The sequence below is a fragment of the Natrix helvetica genome (assembly GCF_964273705.1).
Source record: "Natrix helvetica genome assembly, chromosome: Z".
Classification (NCBI taxonomy): domain Eukaryota; kingdom Metazoa; phylum Chordata; class Lepidosauria; order Squamata; family Natricidae; genus Natrix; species Natrix helvetica.
In genome coordinates this window covers 38976121-38996405 of record NC_138554.1, presented here as the reverse complement: position 1 = coordinate 38996405, position 20285 = coordinate 38976121, and the positions used below count along the sequence as shown (strand labels likewise).

The 20285-nt window shown below is 40.2% G+C and overlaps 1 protein-coding gene across 1 annotated transcript in view; it reads right to left on the bottom strand.

The window, feature by feature from the left end:
* The window catches only part of MPP3 (MAGUK p55 scaffold protein 3), a 107860-nt gene that overhangs the window by 48085 nt on the left and 39490 nt on the right, over positions 1-20285 (bottom strand). The window contains exons 8-11 of the mRNA XM_081932074.1: positions 19713-19798; positions 8582-8656; positions 6964-7160; positions 2837-2901 (exon numbers count right to left, since the gene is read on the bottom strand). Of these exons, the coding sequence (XP_081788200.1) occupies positions 2837-2901; positions 6964-7160; positions 8582-8656; positions 19713-19798 (423 nt within the window). The remainder of the gene's footprint in view (positions 1-2836; positions 2902-6963; positions 7161-8581; positions 8657-19712; positions 19799-20285) is intronic.

Genomic DNA, 20285 nt, shown 5'->3' with positions numbered 1-20285 from the left:
ACAGAGGCGGGAGAACTCTGCCCATGACAGAAGGGATTGGGATGACCCCGAGTCCACCTCCATGGTGCAGGGGGAGCCCTCAATGAGGAGCGACGCCTTGATGCGCTCCGCACCTGCACCCGTATGGTAGGCCAACTCTGCAGGGTTGGCGTGGAAGTCAGCGTCTACGGCGTAGCAGCCTCCGCGCGAAGGCTGCTGCTGCTGCTGCTGCTGCCGCTGCTTTTGCCGCTGCTGCTGCTGTCGTCCAGCCCGGCTTCCAGGTCGCTGTTTGACAGCGGCTGTGGTCGGGATGTCATCTGGACGCTGTGGCAAAGGGAACTGCGCTCGGCAGACCTGGGCCAAATGCCCCTTCTTAAGGCAGCGGCGGCAAACCGCGGCCTTAAAGGGGCAACCCGAACGGTCGTGGTTGCCTCCACAGCCAAGGCAAGCGGTCACAGCTTCCCGGGCTCGCTGAGGGACTCGTCTTCTAGGAGACTGGCCAATGCGCGCCACCGCTCCCTCCTCAGGATAGTCATTTGGCAAAGGAACTAGTTCGTCCACCAGGCAAGTGCGGCCTGGCGGAGGCGGCAGGTTGAACATCTCCGCCATTGATTCGTCGGAGAGTTCAGCCGCCCTTGCCTGCTCGATGGCCCCAGTCAGCGTGATGTCAGCTTGTGACAGGAGCCGCCGGCGAAGGCGCAGATCTTTTACGCCGCTGACGAACTGCTCCGTGAGGTTGCGATCGAGGTCGGCAAACTCGCACCTCATCGCCGCGGTGCGAAGCGACTGGAGGAACTGGCTCACCAACTCCTCCGGCTTCTGGACACAGCGCCTGAACGCGTAGTGCCTCGCCACCCAGGATGGCGTGGGGGCGTAGTGGCGCTGAAGGCGCTCCGTTAATGTGGCCCAGTCCAGAGAATGGACTGGCTGAGGGGCGGCTATTGAGCGAGCGGCGCTAAACATTGGCGTGCCGCAACAGCTCAAGAAGAAGCTGCACTTTTCATCATTTGGTACATCGTGACGGCCGTTGGCTATCAGGTAGCACTCGAAGCGCTCCATGAACGCTTCCCAAGTCTCGCCATCGCAGCCAAATGGAACGAATGTGGGCATTGCCGACATGGTCTCCTCAGAATTGGAGCTAGGCTGGCAGGAACGGGTCGCCGGTACGATCGTGCCAAGACGGGGTGGCGAAGACGGAACGCTTGGTGGGTTAGCGGCTGGATCCCACCTTCGTCGCCAGTGTTGAATAAGCACGAAAGGCGAGCGGAGTCGTGAGGAGAATCAACAGTCTTTATTGAACAGAACAGTCTTGACAAGATACAGGAGAGAATTCAATGCAGGGTTCGTCTGACAGCTATTTATACGAAGCTGTCAGACGAACCAGCCAATCCCCAAGCCAGAGTTTCCCCGCTCTCAGCCAGGTCGCGTCTTAGCCAATCAGACGCGACCTGGCTGTTGCTAGTGCAGAAGCCGGCTGTCAGGGGAAATTCCCTGACGTCATCTGCCTGGACACAATAAGAACCTGGCCTTCTAATGAGCAGTCAGGGTTGATCTCCTCTAGGACCGACCGGTTTGATCACCTTGCAGTCCAAGGGACTCGCAGGAGTCTTCTCCAGCACCAGAGTTCAAAGGCCTCCATTCTCTAGTGCTCACCCTTTCTTATGGTTCAACTTTAACAGCCATACATCTATATGAACCTATTTGCTTTTCAAGGTATTCCAGGCAAGGAGCAAAAAAATGAATTCTAGCTCTGCCTTTATGGTAAGGTTGCACCAGCAGAATCTTGCAAGATCCAATGTATTTCTCCCTTCCTCACATTTCACTCTCCAGAAAATTAGGAAGGGTCCTTTCTGAAATGCCCTCTATGTCTCCCCTCTTTCTGTGGGCTGGGATACCTTTTATAGTTGTCCTATCTGTGACTCTTCCTCCCATCTCCCAAGGTTATTTCCATATACCATTACGGCACCTAGTATCCATGGTTGCCTTTTTGCTCTTTTTAATCACTTTCCCTTCCACACCAGTGTTGCCACTCTGGCCAATAGTAAAGAGACTGATGTTCTCTGAAACAAGGGATCATAGGTTTTTTTTGTAGAAAATGTGTGGGATTCCCAAAGGGATTTCCTTATTTTTGATTGTGTGTTGCCAAAACTATTGATAAGGAAGGCTTAATTGCAGATTATTGAATCTGTGATACAAAAACTCAGAACCACTAGATGGCTGAAAAAAGATAAAGAAAATATTATTAGAGCCATCTACTGCTCATCCTGATTTTGCATCCCAGACCCTGACAGTTCTAATCCTCTTATCAAAGCTGCTAAAAGGAATATAATATTTAATTTATAATTTAATTACAATTAAAATCTGCCAAACAATTAATACTTTAGACATTGAAATGGCTTAATCTATCTAATTGATTAATAGACTATTTTTTGTTATTTTTGAAGCCTTAGTCTACAACTGCCAATATGGCTCTTAATTGTGGGAAACTAATTGAAGAATTGCTACCTATTTATTTTAATACTTTATGAGCAGACTGCTTTACATAGGGGGTGAGAATTATATCTTACAATTAACAGTGCATATTTCAAAGTCAGTCCTCCCTGATCTGCCTCTCTCTATCCTGGGCTGCATGACCAAAGTACAATCAGTTAGCTCCACTGAATGTCATTATCCCTATAGAGCTGGCTATTAAACTAAAACATGAAGTGTTTTATTGTCTTTGCATACGACACAGCAATGCTACGAAGTCCTTGTGGGATGAGGATACCTATCCATCAAAGGGGAAACATTATAAATTTATAAATGGTAAGATAAATGCGCCTTGAACAAACAAGGAAAAAGGTTTGTAGTGACTCACAGTATGGCTTTGTAACACTTCTGGAATTGTGCAATGCACCGATGGTCCTTCTATACATTAGGCGCCTAGATAAAACAACAAGATTTGCAATTCTGAGACGGGAGGATGCAAGAAAATACTAAGAACTTTTAAGCAACAAGAACAAAAATAGCTTTGATTCAGACTCATTCGGAATACATAAGTTTAAGACCTCAATTATAGATTGGCCTAGTTCATCCATAAATCTATGTCACTGAACAAGCCAGAGTGATTTGGTCTGAACAGAATGCTAGGCCATATCAGGTAGATTCACATATCATGTTAATTTAAGGACAAACTAAGTAGATTTTGATTTAAGATAATTCGTGATATTATTCTAATCTTATTTAAAAAATATTTATTTTATGGATGAAGCAACTTATTCCAAATTGTTTCCCTAAGGGACCACTTTGGACCCAACAGATACTGGTTACTCTTTGCCCTAAAGCAGCTATTTGAAATCAACCCCCTTGGAAGCAAAAGGCAAAAGAGAAGGAGATACAGATACAGGACCCAGTCCAGGCGAGGAGCATGTATCTCTATAACTGACAGTTCAAGCTTGTTTTTTTAGAAAACTAGCACAAGGTTTCACTCTGAAGTTCCACTGATTTTAACTGGAACGAAGTTCAATTAACTAAGTGTATGATGTCATTTTTCTATGGATAGGTGAGAATCAAAAGTCTGAATTATGCAAATGTGTGTTTTCCTGCAAAAAAAAAAGAGTGTTCTTTGTTGAAAAGCAATTTGGAGTAACAAATTTAGTACATATTTCTCCTTGCAGACTTCTTGACTTTTCTTCTTTGGGAAAAAGCAGGCAGTCAAGTTGCATCAAGACATTAAATGCCATCAACCCTATGGAAACTGTTCAGCATGAATGTCTATGAAGACTCTCAGTCATCCAGGTCATGGCTGTCCCAAAGGTGCTTTTTTTAAAAAGGTAACTGGGCTTTGCTTTTCCCTGAAGACCTTTCCCTTCTCATCCAAGAAGCTTCTTCAGTTCTATTTTTTTTAATTCTCTTACATACCATTTTAAGTATACATTCACATACTTATAAGCTTCTTCAGTTCTGACTGACTTCAGTTCACTCAGAACTGAAGAAGTTTCTTGGATTAGAAGAGAAAGGACTTCAAAGAAAAACAAAGTCCAGTTACCTTTTTTAAAAAGCACTTTGGGACTTTCAGCATGAATCGTTGGACACAAATGGCTATTCAAGTCCTCCATCATATTTGAAGACAGAGACATTCTCCAACCATTTTCAAGGGCAGAATTTCTCCTCAGTAGTGATTGTTACTGCTGTTAATCAGCATTGTTACTGAACACACACGAACACGTGTGCGCGCACACACACACACACCTGGAAAAATTATTTCCTGGAACTTTAACTAAAGTCTTGGAAACTAAGAAAACAGCAGACTTCACAAATAATTTGGAAATGTTCCTATAGAGCATGCAGAAACATAAACATAGCATTTATTTGCAATTTTTAAAAGCAGAGTAAGTTACATTTGTTGGACTATATACACATAACTCTTTAAATGGACTGCAGGAAATTCAGGTTTTCTAATTGTACCCATTCAGGTTTTTTTTCAAGGGAATGTACAATAATTGATTCTTCAGCTATTTGCTATGGCAGAGAAGGAATCTCCTGCTCTGCAAAGGGTTCAATCTCCAAAACAACTTTTTCCAAGTTATTCATGAAGTGCTGTACAAGACTACCAGATGGAGGAGTATATTAGCTGGACTGTAGAGTGTATTCACACATATGCCTTTTGGTCAATGTAACTAAATAAATACAAAAGGACCACACCTCACTCATGAAAACTTATTTGAAATACTCTTCTCTTCATCTCCAACAAAGATTATTTGTACTCAAAAGGAGTATGAACTATTCAAGAAAACATACCGCTTGACACTAGTTCAGTCAGTTTTCTGATACGGTTTTGGGGACTTTAACAGCGAGCTGGGTTTGTATGACTTTGCCAGTCTGAATTTGGTTCAACTCATTGACAACTGTCCATGGTGCTGCTTCCTATCTTGAACACTCAACCACCTTGCTTTAGAGCAGGGGTGTCCAAACTTGGGAACTTTAAGACTTGTGGACTTCAACTCTGGAATTCTGGGAGTTGAAGTCCACAAGTCTTAAAGTTCCCAAGTTTGGACACCCCTGCTTTAGAGCAAAGACATAGAGGTAATCCTTGATTTATGACTATAATTGAACTAAAAATTATGGTCATAAATCATGGTGGCTGTTAAGTGGATCACCACATGACCTCATTTTATGCCCTTTCATGCAGCAGTCATGAATTGAACATTATGGTCATTAAGCAAATGGGATGGTCATTTAACAATTCCATTTTATCCAATGGGCATTTTTTGCTGGAAACTGGAAGCGAAAATAGAAATCAACAAAAAAACACCAAAAATAATTATCCTGTCATTGCGGGACATTGCAAACTGCCATAAATGCACACCAGTTGTGAAATGCCCACAATGTGATCATGTGACTGTGGGCGAGAGGTGTGGCCATTGAAACTCTAGAATCAGGTTGTAAGTACCTTTGGGGGAAGGTGCATCACAATTCTGAACGGTCACCAAGCAACCAGTCATTAAGCGAGGACTACCTATATGAAACTACCTGTCTGAAAAGACAGATACTATATGAGATTCAAGCTGGTCAGATATGAGTAATGCACCCATCCTACATTTCATTGTTAAGATGTCTGATTGGGAGTTAAGGTGCAGGTGGCTATTCTTAATGGTTCATACAAAAGGAGGAGGGGAAGGAAGTACTGTTTCCTTTCTCCCTCTTTTGCTAAATCTGTGTATGTGATTGTCTATAAAAAGGACAAAGATTTTAAAGAAGTATTTGCTACTGCCCTTGCAAGTGTTATTACTACAAAGTTGCTGCAGGCAGAGAGGACGTGGGGGAGCCATTCAGACATGAACGTTCAAAGGAAATGCTGTGATTAAAAGTGGAAGTCAGCCAGTTGGCAATATGCAGAACATTCATTTCTATTACCATTGATCTGTTCCCTCCTTAATAATGAAAATCAATTTTTGAGAAAAGAAAAATTCCAAGTGGCAAGTTGCATTTTGCTTTTCAGAGAAGATAAAATTGCTTGTTAGCCCACTGCAGTTGCAGAGAATTAAGATGGGAGAAAAGGTGAAAACACTAAAAGAAACGCCATTTGAAAATCAAATTCAAAAAGCTGTTGCTATACTTTGTGCTGAGTGATGCTCCTTTATAAAGTACTTTTCCCCCACATGTTTCAGTGGTCAATTCACAATTTTAGTCATTTCCTGTAAACTGTAAAATACTACTTTCCCCTACAGTAACTTTCTTAAGGCTTATGATACTTTAGACAAGCCCTTTCCCCAGTTGTACCGTAACGAAGTATTTGCACGTGTAATCCAGAGTAATCTCTGCCTCTGTAGTCTCAAAGATGCCACATAAGGACCGGGGAAATGATCAAAATATTTCATATTGAGCCATTAAAAACCATAGTCAGTTTCACAACCTTAGAATAACTACTTTCTCCTCAAATCTGGAGCCCAAAAATTATTTAAAATGTGTTAGGAATCCTAGTATGCAAAAATAAACTTTGTTTTGTACCAGAACTGGTCCAAAATATATTGTGGCTTAAGCTAAGAACAAGAAGCCATCTGCACTCTGGCTGCTAAGTACAGAAAGCAGTATGAGACAGTTGAATCTTACCCTCAGTTCTAATCAACAACCTAAATAGACAGTCCAGGATACATAATTATCCCCCAAGAAAGAGAAAGGGGTGGAGAGCTGAGGAAGAAAAGTCAAAAACTGCCCTACCCTTTGTCATCACCATTCTGCCTAAAAATAGAGTCAGCTATGGCTTGTGCAAATCCTTGATTGCTTCATTGGGGAGAAAATAAAAACCACAGCTAGCAGCTGCAAGAAACACAAGCTTCTTTTTGTCCCCTAAAGGAAGGAAGAATGTGTGAGTTCAACAATACTCATGAGGTGCCCTCATAAAAAGAAAACATAATTTGCTTTACTTTGAAACCGACACACAGCTTTGTTCATTGTATTAGTCATCGAGCCTCGCACCTCAAGACATTGCTTTTCCCAACTCACCTTTCTTGGAACTGCTTAGAAGGAATCAGACCGGCGCGAAGGTTTGTGTCACCCACACGTTTGGCCTGCCACCATGTTGGGTCATCTTGGCTAACCACTTCCAAGATGTGCCTTCTCTGAAAAGGTAGCCCTGCCTCCTGACATGGGATAGCTTTATCCTCTTTTGGATTGTAGGAGAAAAGGGCTCTCATGAATACCTAACAGATGAAAGAAAGATTACCGCGACCATAATTTCAGTTCCTAGAATTTCATGCAGATGGGGGGTGGGGGGGGGGAAGCTGCAGAAACATATATAGATTATCTTCTGAACCCACAGCTTGGAGAGCTTTAAGGATATGAAAACAAATCTACAAATACAAATATGAAAAAAATAATGATATTCAAAGTGGAGCAGAGTAAAAGAGATATATATGCAAATATGACTAAGACAAACTGTTCCTTCCCCAATCACCACCCCCAATTCACAGATTTATGTAGATAGTTAAATAATTTTAGGTAGATCTGGAGAATAGCTTCATCTTCTCACCCTAATCCTCACCCTTTTACATTTTTATAGAAAGGCAAGATTTGAGTGGTGGCAGACTGGAAAAAAAATTCTACCACCTATAAAACCAATTAGCTAGCAAATTCTAAGAAGAAAGCGGGGGGAGGGAAAACAGTCACTGCCACCATGGTTATCACCTCCTCACAACACTCCTGCTCCTTCCAGAGCCCAGAAATCATTTGAATTGCCTCAGCTTCCCACCCATCCAAATTGTGTCCTTTCCACTCCATTTTTCAAATCTACGCTGGAAGAGAAAATTAGTTTCAAACCAGTTAGATTTTCACAGTGTCTTCATGCAAAATCCAGTTCCAGTTTAATCCAGGACATTAAAATTGAATAACAGAGTAAGTAGACCTGAAAGACTTCTAGTCCAACCCCCTCCTCAGGCAGGAAACTCTATACCATTTCAGGCAAATGGATGTCCAATTTCTTCTTAAGAGCACCTACAGCTTCTGGAGGGAGCTGTTTGAAACCAAATTGTTTACAGTACTGTAAAATGCATCTCTAGTCTGAAAACATAAGATTTTCCCTCAAACAAAAGGCAGATCTCAGTGTGTTTAACAAGCTGGGAATACTGTTCAATTAAGTATGAACATGCAATGATTCCTGCTCAAACCTCAAGGATATTGGACTGAAAGAGGTTTTTTTTTCAAACTTAGCATTTTCAATATTTGTTGAATTTTAAGATTTTGGAAATTGGGTGTAATCAATGATCAGTGATTTTGTAATTGTAACATTTATGAAGTTCCCAGAATTTTTCAGGTGGCATACTGGGAGTTGAAGTCCACACATATTAAAATTGGCAAGTTTGAAAAACACTGCACTAAAGTTCCAGGGTAGCCTACATCTGCTTAAGAGGGCCACACCTACAGCCAACATATTTGACATCCCCCACAATTCTTGCCAATTTGGACAAAAGCTATGGAGGCTAAAAAGTCTGTGTTTCAGTTTCCATACACATGGGAAATATTAAGCTACCCAATACCTTGAAACATGCTTAGTAAAGGAACACATGTTCAGAAGAATATCTAGGTTAACATTATAATGTTTTCACATGTAAGCAGATTTTCTTACCTTGCTATCCTTCAGACGATCTTCTTCTTTGATGCCTGGAATAATTTTTAGTGTTATTGATCCCTGGGATTGAGCCTGCAAGAAAAATAACTCTGTATTTCTCTCTTCACGAAATCACATTACATCTACAAAAACCACTGAGATCTGCTTGTCTCTGGGTACAGATGATTCTAGGCATTTACTGCACACTGAATGAGACCAAATAGCTTAATAAATATTTAGTCCCATTGCCATTGGTTCTCCAAAGTAGATTTTGTTTTCCAGCCCTATCAGGAAATGCTGGGAACTATATCAAGTACATTGTGTATGCAAAATAACTGACTCAGCCCCAGAAATCTAATATATTTGGATTTCAAAAACTCGCGTGGCTTTGTACAGTGACTAGAACAAACTGGAGGAAGTTAGAAACATTCCTTTAGATCAGGTGTCGGCAACATGAAGCTCCCAAGCTGCATGCGGCTCTTTCGTCCCCATGCTGTGGCTCCCTGCCAGCTGGCCCTGCCTCTCATCCTGGGGGTGTGTGTGTCATGTGGCTGGGTGGGAGTGACGTTGAGTTGGCCATGCCCACCCAGGTTTTGTGACTCCAAATGGCTCTTTGAGAGTTTAAGTTTGCAGACCCTTGCTCTAGATAGATGTCTTTTCTAAGCAGCAAAAGACTTATACAAAACAAACAAATTTATCTAAGTTGTTACTTATAGACCAGTGATGGCAAACCTATGGCACGCGTGCCACAGGTGGCACATGGAGCCATTTGTCAGGGCACGCGAGGCGCTGCCCTGTCAGCTGGCCAGCGTGCATGCGCGCGCTGGCCAGCTGAGTTCACCGTTTTTAAAAGCCATTTTTCGCCCTCCCCAGGCTTCAGAGGCTTTATAGGAGCCTGGGGAGGGCGAAAAGAGCCTCCCCGCCCCTCCCGGAGGCTTCAGGGACCATCCAGAGGCTTCCCTGAAGCCTTCGGAACGCTTAAAATGACCCTCTGAGACCGGAAGTGACTTCCGGTTAGCTCGGAGGGTTGTTTTGAGCGCTCCAAAGGCGTCAGGGAAGCCTCCGGACGATCCCTGAAGCCTCCGGGGGGCCAGGGGAGGCTCTTTTCGCCCTCCCCAGGCTCCTATAAAGCCTCTGGAGCCTGGGGAGGGAAAAAAACCATGTAAAAATGGGGGGGAGTGGCTGTAGTGCGCGCATGCGCACTGGAGGGGTCGCGCATTGCATTATGGGTGTGGCACGCCCGCACACAACCCTCCTGCACTCCCCCCACTTCTGGCACACGAGCCAAAAAAGGTTCGCCATCGCTGTTATAGACGTTCAAGTGTAATGACAAAAATAAATCAAAGTTCTACATTCAACATGATTAGTTCAACTTTGAGACTAATTATGGAGTATTAGGCCAGACAATGCTGTTCAGTTATGAAGGTTGAGGTTAAAATCTTAATATAAGATACCCTAAATGTTCTTAGAAAAAAACATTTTTACTAATTTATGTTTCTTAGAGCAATTGTTTATCTTTCACTCTTAGTCTGGAGAGGTTCTGGGAGATCAGTAAGAAGTCACTACCCTGATGTTTTTAATCTAAAATGCATGGGACCAATGGGAAGTTGGATGGAAAGGGGGGGAAATTGGTTTTATCTAATTTTTTACCCATTTGAGGAGACAACTTCAATTTAGGAACTGCAAAAACTAATCTTTATCAATTCAGTAATATAATCTGATTTGGTTTCAAATTATTTTCTGCTCTTAAAGTTTGCCACAATGAATATTATAAATACATTTGTGTCTTTTCTTTCTTTTTGTCTTCCTCTGCCTAATATGAATCTCAAGCACTGGCAATTTGTGTCTACAATTCGTAACCTGCAATTCTCTTCTTTTTTGTAAAACTGAGCTTTGCATATATTTTACATATAAAAGGTCTGAGATTCAATACCCAGCATGCCTAGGAAAAGATTCTTTTCTTAGAGAGAGAGAAAAAACCTGCAATCATGTCAATGTATGGCAATGGCTTGCTACATAATTCTGCATAATGTAAATGTATAGATTGCAAAAAACAGAAAGTGAAAGTCTTACTATTTTTGCTTGCATAAAACAGCATACCTATGGTTATCTTCAAATCGAACACCCTGGGACTCATTTTTGAATAAGAACATTTATGATTACACTGCATTGCACACTTTTCACGCCTAAGGGTTGACTAGAGCTCTTCCAGTTTCTAACCAAACACTTAGCCACTAAACCAAACTGTCCTTTAGTATGCTATTACTTTCTCACTTGAAGGGCAAAATAAAGACATATTTTTTTCCAGTCTGGCTGGAAAGGGACTACATTTGCAGATAATCCCAAATTAGCGGTCAGCTATTTCAGGAATTACCCTGCATGTGAGCAGCAGGAAATGTGTACATGATTTCTATAAACTTTCTTTTCCATGGATGGACTACATGGCTGATTAGAAAATTCAGTTTATAGTCCAAAACACTGTGCTGAATGAAACAATCTTGCTTCTCTCATCAAAGTACTGAAACACAGTGTTCAAAACAGCCTTTTTTAACCCACTAAACATGTACTGGGAAGACAGCCTTTATTTTGTCTTAATAATATTTAAAAAACTGACAGAGCAATCAGAGAGGGACAGCAATTATTCAGCAAAGTTTTTTCCAATCATAATGTGATCACAGTTTGCCAATATGAATATAAAATATGCAAATTAATCCCATGGGAGTTGCATTATTTATCCATGTCATATAAATACACCATTCGGAACATTAGTGAATAGTCACTTTTCCCTTGTTCTCTTTTGCTAGGGCATGTTGGAAGAAACTGCTTATTAAAAGATACCTGCCCTCTCTACTGCAAATCCTGCATCAAATAGAAAGTGGGAGTTTGTGCCATCCAAAGTGCCATTCAGCTATGGCTGAGCTCATACAACGTGTTTAAATAGGCTGCATTTGTATAATACATATGCAAAGCTTGGTTAATCTTACTTAGTTTTGAGGAAAGGACTGGCTGAGCATATGGTATAAATTACTGTAAACCCTTTAAATTAGTTTACAATTCAATAGTTCAATGTACTACACGAAATATTGTGCAAGCCTAGTGTCCTACATCATCATCATCATCGTTGTTGTTGTTCATTGCACTGGATCTGCAATGCACTGGATTTGGCATTTTTTGTCTACCTTTCAAGTCCTTTCCAAGGACCTGGGATATATAGATGGCGTTCTTTTATGATGTTACAGATATCGCCACAGGATATAAGCTGTTGTTGAGTAAAACTTCCTTTTGCAATTGATTGATAGTAAATTTGTCAATGCCGTTGGTCCAACTGGTACTCGAGTTGTTTTGGGATTACAATGAAAGTGCCTATTACTATTGGAACTACCTTTGCTTTTATATTAGATTTTTATCTGACCTTTTTAATGCATTTTTATATGTATGATTTATTACCATATTTAATATATGGTAATAAACATAATGAATATAGGTAGACATTGATTTATAGTTCCTTGACTTATGCTTGACAACTTATGCTTGGCAATTTGAAGTTATGACAGATACTAAAAAGTGTACTTATGATCCGGATTTGAAGTTTCAGTGCCTCCTGTCCCATCCCATTCCCCCCTGAAGTCAGAAGGTCACATTTTGGGCAATACAATACAATACAATACAATAGCAGAGTTGGAAGGGACCTTGGAGGTCTTCTAGTCCAACCCCCTGCCTAGGCAGGAAACCCTATACCGTTTCAGACAAATGGCTATCCAACATCTTAATACAATAGTAGAGTTGGAAGGGACCTTGGAGGTCTTCTAGTCCAACCCCCTGCCTAGGCAGGAAACCCTATACCGTTTCAGACAAATAGCTATCCAACATCTTCTTAAAGACTTCCAGTGTTGGGGCATTCACAACTTCTGGAGGCAAGCTGTTCCACTGATTAATTGTTCTCACTGTCAGGAAATTTCTCCTCAGTTCTAAGTTGCTTCTCTCCTTGATTAGTTTCCACCCATTGCTTCTTGTTCTACCCTCAGATGCCTTGGAGAATAGTTTGACTCCCTCTTCTTTGTGGCAACCTCTGAGATATTGGAACACTGCTATCATGTCTCCCCTAGTCCTTCTTTCTCTTAAGCTAAACATACCCAGTTCCTGCAACTGTTCTTCATATGTTTTAGTCTCCAGTCCCCTAATCATCTTTGTTGCTCTTCTCTGCACTCTTTCTAGAGTCTCCACATCTTTTTTACATCGTGGCGACCAGAACTGAATGCAGTATTCCAAGTGTGGCCTTACCAAGGCATTATAAAGTGGTATTAACACTTCACGTGATCTTGATTCTATCCCTCTGTTGATGCAGCCTAGAACTGTGTTGGCTTTTTTGGCAGCTGCTGCACACTGCTGGCTCATATTTAAATGGTTGTCCACTAGGACTCCAAGATCCCTTTCACAGTTACTACTACTGAGCAAGGTATCACCTATACTGTACCTGTGCATTCCGTTTTTGTTGCCTAAATGTAGAACCTTACTCTTTTCACCACTGAATTTCATTTTAGTAGATAGTGCCCAATGTTCAAGTTTGTCAAGATCCTTCTGTATCTTAAGCCTATCTTCTGGAGTGTTGGCTATTCCTGCCAGCTTGGTATCATCTGCAAATTTGATGAGTTCCCCATTTATTCCCTCATCCAAATCATTGATGAAGATGTTGAAGAGTACTGGGCCTAAAACAGAGCCTTGGGGTACTCCACTGCATACTTTCCTCCATGTAGATGCAGTTCCATTGAGAACTACACGTTGAGTGCGGTTGGTCAGCCAGTTACGAATCTTCTTAAAGACTTCCAGTATTGGGGCATTCACAACTTCTGGAGGCAAGTTGCTCCACTGATTAATTGTTCTAACTGTCAGGAAGTTTCTCCTCAGTTCTAAGTTGCTTCTCTCCTTGATTAGTTTCCACCCATTGCTTCTTGGGCACTCAGAACTGACCACATTTGCAGCAGTTTGCAGCATCCCACAATCATCTGATTGCAATGTACAACTGTTTGGCAGGGAGCCAGCATTTATTTCTAATTTCCAGGGGGGAAAAGTCAATTTCAGACAATGGATTTGCTTCATGATCATGGATTTGCTTAATGACTATGGCGACTCTTTTAACAACCACTGCAAAAAAAAATCATAAAATCATATTGGGGCATGATTTATGACCATAAGCTTGTGCTCAGATATGATCATAAACTCCTGCCTTCTGTGTGTGTCCCCATAACAACCACCCTGTGAGGTGAGGTAGGCTGAGAGAGTGACTGGGTTAAAGTCACCCAGCTGGCTTCCATGGCTAAGATAAGATTAGAACTCAGAATCTGCACTTATAGTTCATTCTTTATGGGTTGCTTTTAATTATACATTTTGTGCTGGATCGTATGTTCAACAGGATACATATACAGTGAATTAATACTTTAAGTATTAAAATGGTTTGCATAAACCAGAAGAGTACAAGCATTTCAGTTTAGCATCATTCTAATTTGTCTATTCTAAAAGGAAATGACACCATTTCACACAATGCTTTTCTCCTGTTTGGCTATAAAAAAAAAATGTCCAAATGCAAGTAACAGTTTGCACACACAACATTGTAATGCTAAACAGACAGACACTTTCACAGGCAGCAAAAGAGGCTTCTTTGTAGTCCCAAAACTCTCAACGACAAAGCTTAAAAGATTTTCCAGTGATTGCATTGTAAAACTTGACAGATCTGGATTCCTCTGTTGTATAAGCTTCTACAGTCAAGGCAGAAGGACTGGGACATCATCTCCTTTTCCTACAAAGACCCCTTTTGAATGACTGGTATTGATTACCTACAATGTTTATCACATTTGGACAATCTGTATTTCTAGCTTCCAAACGAAGTGTAAACAAAACCTGGAGAATGCTTCCCTTCTAGCTCATTCTCACTGTACAGTAAGTATAATAGAACCTGCATCTTCTTACAAGCACGCACCTTACTGATGGGATAATAATAAATACAGCAACATAGACTGAGGGCATATGATATTACAGGTGGTCCTAAAATTACAACCATTCTTTAGTAACAGTTCAAAGTTATAACAGCACTGAAAAAAAGTGCCTTACAGCCATTGCTTGTACTTACGAATGTCGCAACATTCCAATGATTCAGGCGCTTGGCACCCAGGATGTAGTTGCCTTGCCCTTGGGTCACATGACCACTGTTTATGGCTGTCCCAGCAGATTTCCAGTAAGCAAAATCAATGGGAAAAGCCAGACTCACCTAAAACTGCATGATTCACTTAATAACGGTAGCAATCAAGGTCATGATATCAGGCACAGCTTAGTTAAGAACTGCCTTGCTTAGAAATTAACATTCCTCTCCCAACTGTGGCTGTAAGTTGAGAACCAACTGTACAGAACTATAGGATTTTGTTTTGAGCAACTAGTGAATTCCTTTTTCTTTAAGTTAATGCACACTTATGCATGTAAGATAGAAACCCCACTGAATTCAACCAAGATTTACCCCAAGTATGTTCCATAGCAGAAACAGGAGATATTTTAAAGTCACATTTCCCACTTTTCATAGAGGAGGGGAAGGTTCCCCAGGAAAAACTGGGCATTAATTCATTCTAGTTCTAGAACTAACGCCTAACGAAGCGTCTACAATGTCAGAATCCAGAACTGTCAAGATTGACAATGCAGTCACTTGAAAATATGTTAAGCCTTGACAAGGAGCTCAGCCTCAGTAAGGAATTGTGTGAAATACTATTCAATAACACCAGGGGAGTCGCAGGTTTTCCACCCTTATTCTCAGGGACATATATTAGCAGTGGGTAGAGCTAGGTATCAAAGTGAGTAGGACAAAAGACGGAAAGGGGCAAAACTCCTCCTTTGCCTGTTCTCTTTTATATGATCCTTTCAGTCTTCCCCCTCCCACTCCTTTTCTCTCTCCCACACAAATACATTCAGCTTTGCTAATGCAGCTGCCAATTTCTTTAAGGTGCTGTAAATTGCACCCCTCCTTAAATTCTTTTTAAAACATTCTCACAGAACATTCTCTTGTTCTTGTCTTCAGGGGAAAAAACCTAAATCACAGGTATCTTTGAACTTATTCCCCAGACAGGAACAGTTAAACCCTACCATATTTTCTTCTTTTGTAGAGAGAAGTGGGGCGCAAACTCCAAATGTCCACAAGTCCGGGGGTCACCAAAGAGATTTCTATATCTGTACTGTCATCAAGAGACTGTCCACATTCCTTTCAGTTCAACTCTAACCCACCGATTACATTAACTACAGGATTATTTTAACATTAACGAATAAACAGATTAAGTTTAAGCACAGCTACATAAAATCAAGTGCAATACAATTTCCACAGCCATTTTCCAAATATGTTCCTTTCCAGAAGCAATCTCAGCTCCTAGAATCCCTACCAACATAGCCAAGACAATTGCTGAGAATTTGGGGAGTTATAATTTCAACAAATAAAAGTGAAATATTTTCCCCAAACTAAAATGTAACAGTGCAATCATGTATGTGTCTCCTCCAAAATATTGTAAAACCCAAAGCTATCTGTTGGGCTTATTACTAAAAAGGGATTTTAAGAATTCTGAAGTTGATTTCTGCTTCTGAATCTAATATATGCATGAAAGGATACTCAGTTCTACACTGTCCCTAGCATCACAACTGTTCTTTGTTTGGAAAACACAGCAAAATATTTGTAAGAATGCATATTTTATACTAGAATGTTAAAATGTGTATATTACTGTAAAAGGCATACAAACATCAAAGAATCTTCATGTAGATCCCCCACCCCCCGGAAATAAACAGATTTCTACATAAGCAGGACAGAAAGAACAGACAAATAAGTATATTCAAAATAGACAAGAACTGAAAATAATCAGCTTATTACAGCTTTACTCCCACATAAGGAGGAGAAAGGCAGTCTAGGACTGTAGCCTTATAAAATGCCCAAAGCAATTTTAGCATTATTTTAAAATACATTGAAACTCAATTCTAGTTATTAAAAAAGGCTTGTACTCTCTTGGCTGTGTCCTTAAATCCAGGCTTAAAACTGAATGTCAAATTCTTAATGATAACCAGCAAAACATTTTCACAGCTAAGATGAAAAAAAATGGTCAGTTATACTCATTCCTAAATGTTCAGGAATGACCCAGAGGCATTGAATTTCCTCAAGTCTATGGCAATAATCCTAATCCTGCCACTACATGACATGAAAGGAGACAGGCATACTTTTAGATCCACTGAAAGCTTTTTCCCTCCACCACTTGCATGGATTTGATCTTATTCCGAAATGAAAAATGTAGGCACTTTGAAATCTCATCAATAATTGCAGTAGGCTGGGGAGGGAGGACGACAGGGATCTAATACTTGTTTGCATGTTTTACTCAGAAAAACCATGTTGGTTGAAGAGACCCTACTGCACCCTACTGCTTTATGCTGAGTTGGTCTTAGTCCATATAGTTATGCTGATTTTTATCTTGCCCAGTATTAACTACTGTGATTGACTCCATGGATCTGTTCATATGGTACTTAATCAGACCAGTTATATACCTATCAGCTACATTTACACAAGATGGTTGGTACCTTGGTTATTTTTAACCTGGGTTATGTGGGGAGGGTCGTATCCATGGGGTTTAGCAAGTTGTTCAAACAACTGTAAATCTGTTTGGTTAACTTATGATCAGCTTATTGAGTGAAATAAAGAAATTGGTTGATAGCATAGCGCAATTAATAGTGTTTGGGCAAGCATATTCACTGAGTCTTCTGAATCCCTTTTAATGGGAATTGTAGATATTTCAAGCCCATTAGATGAAGATGCCAAGAGCTGAACTTCAAATTCTTGGCTAGCAACTTCTCTGTTTCTCCATCAAATTAACGAACTTCCATTAATTCTTCCAAGAAATTGCAACACAATACAGTCCCAGCATAGACGCCCACATTTAATTGTAAAACACATTGGCTCAAGGAAAAACACTCCTTCGTGACCTTCTTTAGAACATCCTGCTTTTCATTATGATGACAATGGAGGAATCAATGATATTTGTTGTTTTTTCCCCTTATTTCCTTTTTTAAAAAAAGAAAGGAAAGCAATGCTGATGATTCAGGTGCCCTTGGTGACTCTATATTCTTGCCCACCCACTGTTTGCTTAATTTGGAAGAGACCTTGAGAATGTCATTGACAATTGCAATAGCTACATGTGTCTTATTTTGAGCCCCTCTGTGTAGGAGTCACCAAGCATGTCATTTCCACTCTGGCATGGAAGAGGTATGGCTTGTGACTCCATAATTAAAGCAGGGAGAGAGTAAACAGATGTCAACATTGCTAGGATGACTGGAGAGTGTATTTCCAGCTTTAAGACTCTTTTGGAAAACACAAAAATCAGTTATGGAAAGTCAATGGCTATTTGGCATTTGCTTTCTTACTAATTTGTTGGTGGATTAACCCATAATCAATTATGTTCAATTTGGAGGAATGCTAGGAGTTGTCATATGTTGTGAATATGCCATATATGAATATGCCATATTCACAACTATGTACCTACAGATACTTTTTTCATTGCAACTTACTAGATGCTTTGTCCTTTCAGTTTTCATATAATTGAATAAAATTGAATGAGAAGCTGACCTAGCATCCAACTAGGTCAGCATCCAACATTTTCTTTATTTTCTAGATTGTTTCTGAATTCCAAAATCTATCTTAGAAAATAAATATTGAATGGCAATGGTGTTACCAATATTCTCTATCCAATAGAAAATATTACTAAATTTGGGTCACAGATAGAAGTTACTATACTTGGCCACAAACATTTGAACAACCATTACTTGGTATAAAAAAAATTGGTTACTACTTTTTTGTAGTTATCCAGAACTACCTACAATATGTAGTAGTCTAGACTCTAGATCAATGATAATGGCTGAGATGCAACCAGATCCGTGGTGCAAAATCCTGCAAAACTACTAAATGGCAATTGGGACATATTGAGAAAAGATAACTATCTCCTGCCATCTGCTGCTTATCAATGTTTCTGCAGTCCAGATGTGGAAGCTCTATGTGGAAAGTTCTCCTGTTTGCTTCTATTTTGGTAAATGCATGACTTGTTCCTGGCTGCACTCCCTTTGGCAGTCATTTTGTGACAGCATTTATTATATATTCTTAAAATTACAAACCTATCCACTAAGCCCCCACATTTCTATCTCTAACAAGAATAATAGTATTTTTTTTCTTTAGAAGCATTGGAAACAAATGCAAAACCTACATCAAAACAAGAGTATTTCTCCATGTATCCCAACATTGCCTACCCTTACTAGTAATTTTCTCCAAGATCTCAAGTAGATTAAGTTTTATGGATTTGCTGATATTTCATTCTTTTAAATTGGAAATAAAGACTTGTATATTTGTATTTTGGGTGTATATGAGAGAGTGTCCGCGTGCGCTCACACACACACACACAATCCCGATGTTCATTATGCATCTTATGAGTAAATAAGAGATTAAAAAAAGTAATGTCTACTAGCAGTAGCTTTTATAAGCAGAATCAGTGTGGGAAGATAGTATATAAATCACCAAAACCAAGCATAGCTGGAAACACTACTGTTTCTCAACCTTTAAGGGATATAGACATCAGCAGGCTGAGCTGGCTGGTGAATTCTGGGAGTTGAAGTCCATATATCTCAAATTTGCCAAGGTTCAGAAACTTTGTACGAGAGCATCTCTGAAAGATGCCCATCTAGTCTCTGGTTGAAGACCTCAAGCAAATCAGCAATCTTCCTTTAGAAATACAATGCCCTAATAATCATGTCATCTTCTTACTTAGTTGATAATTCAACTAATTCAACTATTTCTCAACTATGTGAAGAAATAGTTTTACTTATCAGAATCTATTCAAACATATGTCCCAAGGAATTTTAAAAAATATTTATTTTCAAGCAAGTTTATATGTAACTGCAGTCTTAAGCAAGCTGCCATTACCAATTTGCCTATCATCAATTATAGCTTATATTTTCTGAGTTCACATGACCCATTGAACCATAATCTAACCATAGTATCCCAGTTTTTGTTCAGAGTACTAGCTAAAATGCAGTTGGCTATTTATGGTTGAATGTGTTTTTGTGAACAATACTTATGTGTGGAAAAGGCAAAACAAACCAGAATCTGGCTAATTTCTTCCGGTCGTTTGTGAAGTACAGCAATTCCATTAACTTCCCGCAATTCATCTCCAACGTGGACAAGACCTAGGAAGGAAATAAGAAAAGTATGAGGTCACCCATCCATTCTAGATAGCAAAAGCTCCATATATGGCATGTAGAACTCTGATGGCTCACAATAAAAAAAGCAAGTCCCATCCCAAGTAAGAAAATGTCATGAAAAGCCTATTTCCAAGCCTGGGACTCAAAGAAACAGAAATTAATCCCTACTCATCCCTGAATGATCTTAAAACAGCCATTCTCTCATGTTTGCATGTTGTTCTAAGGAGAAAAAAGCTTGGTGGGAAAAGAGATGGGATGGTCCTGAGCAGAAGCCAGCAACCATATGTGTCCCCATTTCTGACAGTTCCAGGAAGTCAAGGATTAAGCCACTAGAAATTGGCAGCAAAATGGAAATTTGTAAACAGAATCTTTCCCAACCTTATCCTGTTTTGGCAATAAACTACACGCATTGAGCCCATAGCAGAATTTCATATGTATTTTTGTTTGTATGTTTTTAAATCTGAACTAAAAT